General features: G+C 23.6%; 3 protein-coding genes across 3 annotated transcripts; all 3 read left to right on the forward strand. All coding sequences in view use genetic code 6, as the record gives it.

Annotated features, from left to right (window-relative positions):
* Positions 1–2,600: 2,600 nt before the first annotated feature.
* On the forward strand, positions 2,601–6,113 carry TTHERM_00685970 (polypyrimidine tract-binding protein; the record flags this gene model as incomplete). The annotated part of the gene is made up of 1 exon (XM_001025199.2): positions 2,601–6,113. One exon carries the CDS (start codon positions 2,601–2,603, stop codon positions 6,111–6,113), a length of 3,513 nt encoding a protein of 1,170 aa, XP_001025199.2.
* A 2,491-nt stretch (positions 6,114–8,604) lies between these two features.
* On the forward strand, positions 8,605–9,949 carry TTHERM_00685980 (hypothetical protein; the record flags this gene model as incomplete). Its single annotated transcript, XM_001025200.3, has 3 exons — positions 8,605–8,730; positions 9,015–9,799; positions 9,859–9,949. The coding sequence occupies 3 exons, from the start codon at positions 8,605–8,607 to the stop codon at positions 9,947–9,949; spliced, it is 1,002 nt and encodes a 333-aa protein (XP_001025200.1).
* A 1,027-nt stretch (positions 9,950–10,976) lies between these two features.
* TTHERM_000685989 (hypothetical protein) lies at positions 10,977–13,440 on the forward strand (the record flags this gene model as incomplete). Its single annotated transcript, XM_012800316.1, has 8 exons — positions 10,977–11,092; positions 11,274–11,621; positions 11,675–12,208; positions 12,350–12,425; positions 12,485–12,838; positions 12,892–12,970; positions 13,028–13,273; positions 13,331–13,440. Exons 2-8 carry the CDS (start codon positions 11,296–11,298, stop codon positions 13,438–13,440), a joined length of 1,725 nt encoding a protein of 574 aa, XP_012655770.1. The 5' UTR covers positions 10,977–11,092; positions 11,274–11,295.
* Between the last annotated feature and the right edge of the window lie 65 nt (positions 13,441–13,505).

Here is a 13,505-nt window from a genome sequence, read left to right on the forward strand (position 1 = left end):
TCAACTTTTCAGAAGAAAATTCAATAATTAATTAAAGTGTATATATAACTAACTACATGCATTACATCTGAATTTCCTTATTCTTTTTACAAAGCTAGATGTTTGAAAAGTTTATTAGACATAATATTTTTTTTCTTATCTATTCTGTCAAGAGTGTTTTAATTTCCAATAAAATGATATGATAATTTGACATTCGATGTCAATAAATACATTTAGAAAAATAAAATTTAAATTGTGAGTTAACCATAAGCAAATCTAGTAAGGTAAATTTGTAGTAGAGTAATTATTAGGTTATCAAATTAGGTTGAAAATCGTTTATATTATACTGATGGTTTTATTTGATAGGGAATGATAATAAATATTTCTAAAAGATAAGCCAGCGCTTAAAAAAAAATTAAATCGGTTCATGCAATGCAAAGCCAATACTGTTAAAATCAAAGGTATCATAACCTGAATAAGCGATATTATGGTAATCTGATGATATTTAATTAAAGTTACAATTATTTTCTTGATAGGTGTAATTAAAATAAAATGCTAAAGTGAAAGATGTTTGAATATTAAACTATGAAAGAATGTTTTCTTTGAAAGTCTAAGTGTATTTTCATAATCTTTTACACACTCTATAAATAATTTAAGTATCATGATTTGTTAATAAAAGAGGAAAGAATATAAATAAGCGAAAGTGAAGTAAATTAATACTTTTGTTTTTAGATTTTAAGTGCTTAATAAATTTTAATTTTCCTAAATAAGCAAGCAGCACATAATTAGTAAATTAAAATTTTGAAAAATATTCATCAATTAATAAGAATAAATTTTAGCTGAGATGCTTATCTTGCTTTATCGGAAAGATAGATGAGAAAATTGATTTTCAGCATTTCATGTTTTTATTTGGCTTGCTCAAAAAATAGAAGCATTTTTCTCTTATAAAACTAGCTTATTAAACATTTTTTATTTTATTGTAAATTCTAATTTTCATAGAAATATTTAATAGACTTAAAAAAAATGTTAAAAAAATCTGCATTAAAAAGCAGCCAATATTTCCGCTTAATTAAATCTTTTTATTATTTTGGGTAGACTCCTTATTTATAACAAGAAAATCAACTACTATAGATTCAATGCTCGAATCAATTAATAATTTTATATGTGGCTACTTTTTAATCTGACAAAAATCTAAAAGATTTGTTTACTTTATAACATTCTAATTTTAATATTTGTTCAAATACACTGCTATTTATTTATTTCTCACGAAATTATTTAATTTACCTAGTAAAAAAAGCTATCTTTTTAATTTATTAATTTTAATATCTACTTTATTTTATGTTTGTTTAATTATTAGCATAATAGGTACCTTTGTAGATAAGCGAAAATACTAGTAAGGTATGCTCTTTCTTCTTAGAATGTTGAGGAAAAATAATTGTATTAAAAAATAAGTCATAATGCGAAATAAGATTTTTCCGTTTCTTTTTTTAAATATCTAACTCGAATATAAATACTGGCAAAATTTTCGAATTTCTTAAACAGAAAAAGATAAATAAAAATAGATGTAAAAATTACGTTTATTTTTCAGAATTATTTAAGTAATATCAACTTATAATCAAATAATTAACAATAAAATCTTTAAAGTCTTCAATATAAATTTAAAGAATTTGTTTGTTTAAACTTACTTATCATTAGAAATTCTAAGTTTTATTAAAAGCTCATTCAAAGTTTCATCTAATCTACAACAATTATCCTTCTTTTTTATTTAATTAGAATTCAGGCTATTTTTAAGCAAACTGGAAATTTAATAATTTAAATAAAGTGATCCTTTGTTTGGAAGTTAAGTGAGTTATGATTTTTCTGCCATTTTCAGATATCAGATAAAATATGGAATCCCTATGAAATTTTTATGGTTGTAAAAATGGAGTAGTAAGAAAGATAGATAATACATATAAAAAAAATAGGCTAGTTATTTGAGTAGAAATTGATTAGCCTATTCAATGTGTGAATTAAATTATAAAAAAGAATATTTATAGGGATATTAATTAAATGAATGTGGTGCTGAGATATTTGACTGAAATATTCCTCCTCTATTTCTAAATTATTGGTATTTTTTTAATGAAAAGTAAATTGAATCTGATATATTAGCTTTAGAAAAAATAGCCAGCAAATAACAAACTGTATTTCTTTAGAATACCAACAAATTGCTGATAAATCAATCAATAAATCAATCTCTAGCTAGCTTTCATGCAAATAAATAGTTCTAATATTTAAAAACATAAGAAACCCATCCACTTTCATAGTAATTCACAAGGATAAAGAAAAAAGAAAAATAATAATAATTAAGGAAGGAGATTAAGAAAAGGAAAAAATATAAAAGCATAATCATTTAATTTTACTTAAAATATCAGCAATTAAAAAAATTAAAGAAATTTAAATCAAATAACTAATAAAAGTAGTGCTGCCCTTTTCTAGCTGCAACTATTGAGCATAAGACCTATCAATAAATACTTTCAAAATCTTAAAGCAGCAAAGAAGGACCTCTAATACGCCTAAGCATTTAGCTCCTTTTCCCTCAAAAATCAAACCTTTAATTAAAAAAATAGCAACTCCTTCTCAATATGAAACAATAAGCAGTCTAGCAATTTAGTTCACCAAGTTATTTATCTTAGTAGCAGTAGCATTAATAGTATTAGTAAAAATCGCTTAGCAAGAATTAGTAATTTCATCAAAGCTATTCGGGCATGCCTCAAAATCATAGTCAGCAGAATTTTTAGAATTAGTATTCTAGCAGGAACGAAGATTAATTTAGCGCGGCTTCATCTGCTGATAAATCTCTTGTATTTCAAGGAAACTGTTTAAATTATTCTCAATAACAGCCTGTGTTTTAAAAGATCAATTAAAATTATCATTAAGAGCACATGGCCTCAAATGATTAGTAAATGATAAATAATCCTCAGCAGTTGAATTTCGATCAAAATTCATACTTAATAAATAATGGTAGCAAGAGTAGCCATTAAGTACATCAACAATAATAAATGGCATCTAGATTCTACGTACCACATAATCTCGGTTTTTACCAGAATAATTAACAACAAGATATGAGCTAATAACAATCAAATTATTAATAATAGCAATAAATTTAAATAAACTAATAATTTATCTCTTCTCAGACATTATACACTTAAAATTTTTAGTTGAATGTGGGTTAGAATAATGAAAAGGTCTCTTGCCACTAATTATAAGATTAAGGGATAGATTAAACAACGCACGTTAAACATTAGTACCAATAACAACAACAACAACAATAATAGCAATAACAACCTTTCTATCAAAACTCTAAAAAATAATTTCAAACACACCACGAATAAAACGCAAGTTGCGAAAAATTTAACAAAGAAAAAAGTTAATAATAATTAGAGGAATAAGGTAGTCCCTCTTCTGTTTTGTTAGTGATAGTATTTGAATTAAAAGATTTGCAAATAACAAATGACTAGCTACAATAAATATTCTCACCTTATGGATTTGTCAACAAAGTGCTAATATTTTAGAAGAGCACTGACTCTACTAAGGCATTTATTGAAATGAACAGTGTAGAGTCAGCTAAAAAGGCTAAAGAAGCCCTCAACAGGGCCAAGATACCTCTTCTTCCTAACTAAAAATATAAATTCAAAGTTCACTACTCATAAACAACTGACTTAAACCTTTGCAATTACAAAACTGAAGGCAAGGACTATCGCTTATCTTCAAACAAAATTACAAATTCAACTACTTAAAACTTAATTTCTTCCAACTCGAATTCTAATTAAATCAATAACAAATTCTAATAATAAGCAATAAATCATAGCTCTCACGCCTCATGCAAAAATAAAATATAAGGAAACTAAGAATAAGAATAGGAATAATTGAACCTTAAGCATCTCCCTTCTTCATCTTCTTCTATACCTTCTCCTAAAAACGCTTAGAGCTAATAATAGAATAGCTTCAGTAATATAAAAACTCCTAACCAACAAAATAGGAATTAACAAACATCTCATAATAATCATGGCTTCAAAAATGTATCTAATTCGATAGGATAGACCATTGGAGCTATAACTTATGTTGAAAAAAGTTAATAGAATCCTCAAAACTAAGAGGAATTAATACAATAGTAATAGTATCAAGCTACAGTAGCTCCACCAAATACTGTGAATCCACTCATATAAAATATAGTAATGTAGCCTCATTAAAATACTTAATTTACAGCAAATTCTTAGTTTTACAACCAAACAATTCAGCCATACTCGCAAAGTTTACAATCACTCACATCTACATCCACGCCTACTTCTTAGGGGAATATCACATTAGGAAGCAGCATAATCCATAATAAATTATCTTCTTCCCAAACAAATATAGGATCGGTTAGAAATGAAAGTGCTACTTACTTCTCCCCAATAACATTTTAAATATAAGGTGGAAGTGGCTTTAATTAGCAATTTTAAGAAGAAAATGGAATCAAGGAAGAATTGGACTGTTTCAAATCTCCACTAGACCAAAAATATGAGATTAGTAATGCAGGAAATAGTAATGCTATCACTACTTCAAAAACTGTTAACATAGGAAAGAATGATAGTAATTATCGTTAAGGCTCTTGTTCTATGCTTCCTACTAAGCTTGAAAGCTTCGAAAGCTTTAATTAGATTTAAGATTAAGGAAATACTAGTATTTAGAATCTACCAGAATTCAATCTATAGTCAGCTTGCTAATAGAATATGAACAATCCATCATCAACTTAAAGCCAATCTCTTACAGATATTTCTCCTAGAAAAGGGAGCCTTGTTTTCTTGAATTCTGATATGGTTGCGCATTAACAGAATAACTAAGATAATTATTATTCATAGATGAATTCATAATTTTCACAGGCTTTATAATAAAAAGAGTTCAAGGTGCCTTCTTAGTCATTTATAGGTCCTTAGTCAATGATTGACATCACCTAAAACTCGAAATCAACTTGCTCAACTTCATCACCAAGTCCCTTTCATACAGTAACTTCTCCATCTTATCCAAATTCATGTAAAACTCATCTTTACTAGCAAATTTCTAGATTAGATAGTCTTTAATTAAATTAAGTTGATTTATCTAGCAATAATATTAGCTCATAATTTATTAACACCACTAATTCTTCCTAAGGTTTCATTAACAATCATTTAAGCAAATAATATTCTCATCCATCATAATAGCAATAAATTCAGCAACAGTCTTAACAATTTGCTTCATCTACGCCTCTCATTTAAGAAAATAGCTTAGATTAGAGCTTTTCATCTGGAGTTGCATTATCGAACAATAATTTTTAAGATGAACCTAACAACATCTCTACCCTTAAATCAAAAAATTCTCTATCTAACTAGCACAATGAGTAAAGCGAAAATTTGCCCCTTCAATCTTTATCTTATTTAGGTTAATAACAATAAACAGAAGAATCACCCGTTATTTACATAAAAAATATAAAAATAAATGAAGTTACTCCTGAAAATGTCTACAATATTTTCCGTAACTTTGGCTATGTTCACTCTATCCTCTTTTTAAGGGAAAAGAAAACTGTATTAGTTTAATACGAAGAAGTAAGCTAGGCTAAAATGGCAATAAATTAGCTAAACAATATGAGCTTCTAAGGTGATGATCAAATGCGTATTTCGTATGCTAAGCATAAAACAATAATTATTAGACAAAATTAAGGTTCAAAAACTTTGTAACAATTTCAATCATTTTAATAAAATGACAAAAATAATTAAAAATATTAATAATCAGATTATTTTGTAAATAAATATAATGATCCCAGGTCTAGAGCAGGAAGTTAAAATAATAAGAAAAACAACTTTTATAATCCTGTAAGCAAAACTGTTTATGTAACAAATATACCGATATAGCTAATCAAAAAAGAATAAGATTTCTTAAACATTTTTAAGCCTTACGGATCTGTAACTAAACACGATATAAGTAAATAAGACAAAAAAGTTACAGCTTTTGTGGAATTCGATACATTCTAGTCTGCCCTAAATGCTATCTGTTTCTTGCATAACTCTTAGCACTTTGGAAAATTAATTTAAATATTCTTTACTCGCTCAATGATTAAACGATTTTCGACTGATTAGTGAGTGAGTGAATCAGATATTCAATAATAATTAGAATATTTTATCTAATAACTTATTAAACAAACAATCTAACATATAGCAAAATTTCTATTAATCATATTAAAATAACTATATCAAATTATATAAAACATAAAAAATAAAAATCTTAATAAATTAAAGACCTATGAAATTTAAAAGAATAATGAACAAACAAGCAATTAAAAAATTATTAACCATTACAAAAATTTAAATAATAAATAAATAACCAAGCCTCTTTCATTCTAAACAAACTATATTACACCAATAACTTTAATAATAAATAAATAAATAAATTTACTTATTTTAGAAATTCAAATTTTTGATAAAAAAACTCTAGCTAGAAGTATAAATTATTGATCTTTTAGCTCTTTTCTATCTTATTAATACTTTTTTAAAATAAAAACATTGATATAAATTAATCTAATATACAAACTCCTAATTAAATCTATCACACCTTCCAATTCTTATATCATCTCATACCTTTCTCATATTTAAATTAATTCATAATTATCTGTAACTTTCTCAAATCTCATACATACATACATATAAAATAAAAACATTTTTTAATTTAAAATAATAATATTCATCATGAAAATTGCTTTCTAAGGACTTTATATTATTGGGTTTCCTCTCTCTAAACAAATATTTCTTCTTAATAAATTATGTTATCATATAAGAATTTAGTTAAATATACATAACTAACAAAATGCAAAAATTTTAAGTTAATCAAACAAAATGTTAAATAAATAAAAAAGAAACACCTAGTTTACAATTTTTGTCTTGCATGCCATAAGAAAATCATCAAACCTTATGATTGATTAATCAATCTTTATAAAAAACTAATGAAGGCTATTTTAAAAAATAAACTATCAATCAAAGTCATTTCTTAGCAATTTTATTTAATAACTAATTAAATAAAGATAATTTTAAATTATCAAATATATAATAAATATCTAATTTCATAATAAAAACAATAATTTTACCAAAAACATAATTAACTAAAATTGAGTCATATTCTATTTTTATTTTTGCAAAGATTAACTTAATAAGTGAACTGTATTAAATCTTATAGTTAATTAAATAAGGTCTAATTATTTATTTATTTAATAAATTTGCTAACAATTTTATTGTATATAGCAATCAATAATAGAAAAGAACCTTGAATCTAGATATTTAAAGTGAGAATAGGATTTCCTAAACTTTATAAAAAATTAATTTATTAATTAATTATTAAAATTATTTTATAAATTGTTCTGTTATATATTTATTTCTATTTAGTCTTTAACAAATACTTTTTTAATTTTTAAGAGGCCTTTAAATTAATTCCTTTTCTGATTTTTTTAGATAGTTTTATGAAAAATAAAAATTTTATTTAAAGTAAAATTATTTTTTATAATTTGGTATAAATCAAGGAATTTTAATCTTAAAAAAAAATTATTAAAATTAAAAATCTAAAATGAATTAAATATCTAATTTAAATCAATTTAAATCTATTTAAATAAATTAATAATCTAAAAAGAAAATTAATAATAAAAATTTTTTTTCGCTTAAGTTACTTCTTGAAAATGAATTTCTTCTAAAAATTTATATTTTAATAGAATTAAATGTTTTTAAACAATTATATTAATCTATCAAAATTAATAACTACAAATTTTAATTATAAAAAATTGAAACAATTTATTTGAGTTTAAATTAAATAAATTCACTTGCTAATAATTAATTCATACCTTTTAGGATAGAATTATAACCTTATAAAAATAAATAAAATAATTTTTTATTCTATTAAATTGGTTTTATTTTATAGAATAAGTTTTATAGAAATTATTTATTTTTTACTGAAAATATTTTTTAAACAGAAATAAATATTCTAATCTAAAATAATTATTTTGACCTATTTAATCAGCATCGTACTGCTATTAATTAAAAATTGAAGATTTTCAAATATTAAAGAATTACCAAATTTTTACTTTCTTAGTAAATGAAATTCAGAGGAAATAAATAATTAAATTTTTGATAATTATTTATTCAATCAATTAGTTTCTAAAAATATTTTGCTTTAGAAATTTAAATATATTTATTCAAAAATAAGTTAAAAAATATTTTAATTTTTCAAATATATAGATTAGATTTTTTATGCAATCAAATAGCAAACAAACCAATTAGATCTAAAACAAATGTTCATGAATATGGCAAATTATCAGTTTTTTAATTATAAAAGTAAAAACGAATAGCTGGAAATAAATAAGATAAGAAGAACTATATGGATTTGTTTGTGAAGAGAAACAAAAAATCTGTCAAACCAATTATAATGATTGATTAATTGATCAATAAAAGGTTTGCTTGCTTGCTTGTTATGCTTTGAATTAATTTAGAAAAAGAAAAAACGACTTTTAAAAAGAATTGAATAAAATCAAGAAAAACAATATAATACAAAGAAAAATATTACATAGAAAAGACTTGAATTAGATCATATAAGATGAATTCAAAAACTTTAATATGCTTGTTACTTTGCGTCTTAGCTATCGCTTACGCAAATAAGTCAAAGCATGAAAATCATTAAATTTACAGCTCTAAGAAATTTTAGAAAGTTCTTTCTAACATCGTAACAATTTAAAATAACTTCTCAAAACATTTTACTAATCTGCATAATATCATCAATCAATCAATATTTCTATCTATGACAAAATTTTCAAAACTAATATAAGAGGAGATAAATATAAATAAATGATTGAAACATAAACAAAGAAAACTTAGTCAAAAATATTTTATAATTTAATGGAGATTGATTGGTAAAACGATGCAAAATTATTTTGTGAAAAATTTATACATTTTAAATTGTATTTGTTGTTTTATAAATCTTATTAAAGTTTTTTTTATATTTTGTAGATGAAAACTAATGAAAAGGCAACTCCTTTTTTACAAAACGTCAAGGCTTTACTCTAAACTAAGTAAACTGGATATTAAAAGATTCATGATATTGGTGATAACATTGGTAGCTTACACAACATCCTTCTTGCCGATTAATAAGCTGATGATGATTAATTCGCTAAGGATACTAAAAGAATTAATGATGCAATTGCTGCTGAAAACTAAGCCATAACTGATTTAAGAACATAAAGATAATTACTTAGAGATAAGCTTATTGCATTAAGAGCTGAAAGAGCTAAAATTGAAAATATCTATCAAACAGATAGAGATGCTTATAAACAAAGAACTCAAACTTAAAGCTAATTAGCTTTGGTTCTTGATGAATTGATTAGACAAGCATAAGATGGTTTGGTTAACAACCCCGATGTCCCCGATTTAGATAATACAAACGTTTCTTAAGTTCTTGCTTAAGTTAAGAGTGTTGGTAGAGGTCGCCCTATTGAAGCCTTGGTTTAATTGAATTCTCTTTTTGATAAATAAAATGCCAACGATATTGTTCAACGTTTCAAAAACCTCTAAAATGCTATTTATGAAGCTTTATCAATTGATACCTAAAAAGAAGATGCTAATCTCAATCTTTACAATGTTCTTACAAACAATATTGATAATGTGCTTATTCCTGAAGCTGAATAATAGATTTAAGCTATCAACGATTAAATTAAGGTTCATAAGGCTAACATTGTTTCATTACAAGCTGAGTTAGCTAGAATTACAAGCATTTACAACTAAACTAAAGCTGAAAGGTAAATTTCAAAATACTTTTTTAATATTTTATCAAATTAATTTATAAATTAAAAAACAGAGCTAATGCTATCAACTACACCAGCTAAGCAAGCGTTGAGCTTCAAAAGGAAATCGATTTCCTCAACAGTTCTGGCTACACTGTTAAATGATAGCTATTGTGACTCTAAATATAGAGGGAATTGTTACGAAAACGAATTTAAAATAAATGTCTAATCTTCAGCATAAAATTAAAAAATTCTTATTAACATTCCATCCATACATCAATTACTTAAATTTATTAACTAATGATTTTAGTGAAACTCTTATACATTGTGAAAGTATTTCTCATATACCAAATTGAAGATTGATAGATATATATTACTTGTTTCACCAAAAATCAATATGTTTGCAAGCTATTATCTTAATTACAGCTAATTCATTTACTTCTATTTGATTTTTTAAAAGAAAATGTTTTAAAATAAAAATTCACCCATCATAAATATTTCAACTTTTATATTTTTAAACAAAAATTCCATTTAAAAAAATATTAAAACAAATAATTTAATTAGAAAGATTTTCATATTAAATTAGATATTATTTTAAATTGAATAATAAAATTAAGATAATAATTAATTATGAATTGAATAATTTACAATATTATTTGGATTTTTAAAACAATATCATCGGCTTATTCAACTTTGTTAAAGATTTCAAATGAAAATAATAATTAAACTTCTTTTTAATGATTTTACTTTTGTTTTTTTTAAAAATATTAAAATTTTCTTAACTAGTTTTTCATTTATTTTTAAACTGATTTTTTATTATTTTATAAAAGTGAATTTCAAATAAATTAAGTTATTGATAAAATCATTTTTGTTTTAATTGAAGTTTTTTAATATATTTTATTAATTTAAATACAAGGATTTTTAATAAAATTTAGTAATATTTTTAAGTAAATAAATAATTAAATGACACACTTTTTATTATTATTGAATAAAATTAAATGAATCTTAAAATTGAAATTATTTTAATTTAAATTTTATATTATGAAAATTTCATAAATATAAATATGCAAATGAAAGAAAAAATATCATATGTTTTAATTTTTATAATGATTATAAAGCAAGTATCTATTAATTTATTAACAGTGTTATTCATGGATATTAGAAGTAATTATTTTAACATCAAAATATTAATTACTCAATAATATTAGTGATATTTAATTTCAACAAAAATTTAGATCAATTTCATAATACTATTAGATAATATATAGTTGCATAGGAATATATTTCGACAGGTGGTATTTAAAAAAGGTAGAGATTTGTTTACTGTAAAAATTGTTATTCAAATAGGGTGTTAAAATGAAAAGATAAACTCGATTAGATAATAAAATTATTATCTAATTGTAGACAATTTAGTATTGTTTGTTTGCTAAAAAAAATATTTAATAGATAAAAAAGGAAAATATTAACAAATATTTATATTTTAAATCAGAAAATATAAATCAGGGAGTAAAATGAATGATTAGAATAAGTAAAAATTGAATTCTAGTCTAGAAAAAGATTTCGATGAGATATTTGGTGAAGATGAAGATGAAGTCAATTCTAATAAGAATTCTGATTAAAACAATATTGCAGATAAAGAAGAATAGGAATTTCAAGAAAATAACACAGACTAAAATGAAGGCGAAGAAGAAAATGATAGCAATGATAATCAGATATCTAATGAAAACTCTTAAGAAGAAAGCGATGCAGAACCTAATTATTAAGAATTTGAAGAAGAAGATGATGAAGGTGACGAAAATGAAGATTACGAAAATTAAAGTTCAGAAGATAAAAAATAGTAGCTAAATTAATCAATATGATAGTTTAAAAAATTAGTTTCTTAAATTATAGGCAAAATGATTATTCTGATAATTCAGATTCTAATGACGAAGAATAAGATTAATAGGATGACGAATAAGAAAATGGGCAAGAAGATATAAATGATATATTTAATGAATAAGAAGATAATAAAAGCAATCACAATTAAAAATAATCAGGAAAAGAAACACGCGATCAAAAATAAACTTCAAATGCAGAAGATGATTAAAATAAAAAGAAAGCTTCATTAAAAAAAAGTGATAGCGAAGAGTACGACAGTAGTATAAAACTTAAAAAGCGCAAAAATCTAGATATCAAATAGGATAAATCAGTAGAAAATAATTAAGCAAACACAGCAAATTCTACATCTATATCAAACAAAAATGACAAGGAAAAATCAAAAGACCACAACAGTAGAAATAGATCAGAAAGTAGAGATTCCCATAAAAATAGGAAGAGATCAAGTCACAGATCAAAAAGATCAAGAAGCAGATCTAATAACGATAGTCGTCATAGAAGCTATTATTCTTATTCTAGGAGTCCAGATAGCAAATCAAAATCAAGAAGGTAAACAACTTATCTTATAAATAAGTCTTCTTATTTAGCATATTATTTTAAATGAATAATTTAAAGTAAAATAAATTTTTAATTTTAATATAAAACATTGATTTGTGAATTTATTGATTTTTTTATTCAAAATTATTTTAGATAAAAAAGGAGCAAAAGAAGCAGCAGAAGCAGAACAAGAAGTGCTTCTAAAGGGAGAAGAGATAAATAATACACTGTATTAATTATTTTATTCATTAATTTAATTTTTCATGTTATTTTATTGAATGATAATAGTGCTGTAATAGGTGTAAAAAAAATGACAAAGGTGGAAAAACATGTATTTGTGTCGTTCCTGCTAGTTAAAGAAGAAGCTCTATCGGCATGTCTGGTTGCTAGACATGTGGTTGCAAAGGATGCTCAAAAGAAGACGAAATATAAAACTAAGCAAATAACCCATCTAATTCAAAAATAAAAAGAAAAAGTAGTGATGTGAGATCTAACAATTCAAAAGTTTAAGATAATCATTCACATCATGATAATTATAACCAACAAAATTATAATAATTATAATTAAAATCATCATTAAGATTTTGAAATGAAAAATGGATGCTGTAAATAATGTCTGAAAGCATTCTCGAAGTCAGGAAAAGTAATTAGTTATTTTACTTATTTCATTTACAAAAATTTAAATTTAAATTTTAGGCATGTCTTTGTTAAGTACCAGAAAAAGTAAGAAAAACAGCCTTACCTAAAAATGGTTGTAAATATTGTGGGTGCAAAGGTAATTAATATAGATTCTTCAGAAAAAAAAAAATATAATTAAAATTTTGGTAAAAAGGTTGCAATCCTGAAGATACAAGACATAATTCTGCAGATAGATTAAAGCATGATAAGAATAAATACTAAAATTAAAACAATACAGCTAATTTTAATAGAGATAAGATGATTGTAAATAACTAGTAAAATATGTAAAATAATAGTGCAAGAAATAATGCCAGATCATATTCTCAAGAGAATTAGTAAATATAAGTAGTGACGACATTTACTGAAAATGAAAATGAGTTTGTCCCATACGAAAAAACAAGTAAAATATTTTTATAATTTTTATTTTCTTCTTACAAGTTATTTAAAATAATTATAGGCTTAGGAAAAATATTGATAAATGATTTAAAGCTATATTCTTCACTTGTTGGATTTGGTATACCATAGAGATCATATTCATATATTATGGGAAAACCTTAAAACAGCTGAAAATGAATTTAACTTTTTAAACAATTTTTTCAATTTATATTAATTAAATTGTTATCAAAAAGCAT

This window comes from Tetrahymena thermophila (genome assembly GCF_000189635.1).
Source record: "Tetrahymena thermophila SB210 genomic scaffold scf_8254365, whole genome shotgun sequence".
In the NCBI taxonomy this organism is placed as follows: Eukaryota; Ciliophora; class Oligohymenophorea; order Hymenostomatida; family Tetrahymenidae; genus Tetrahymena; species Tetrahymena thermophila.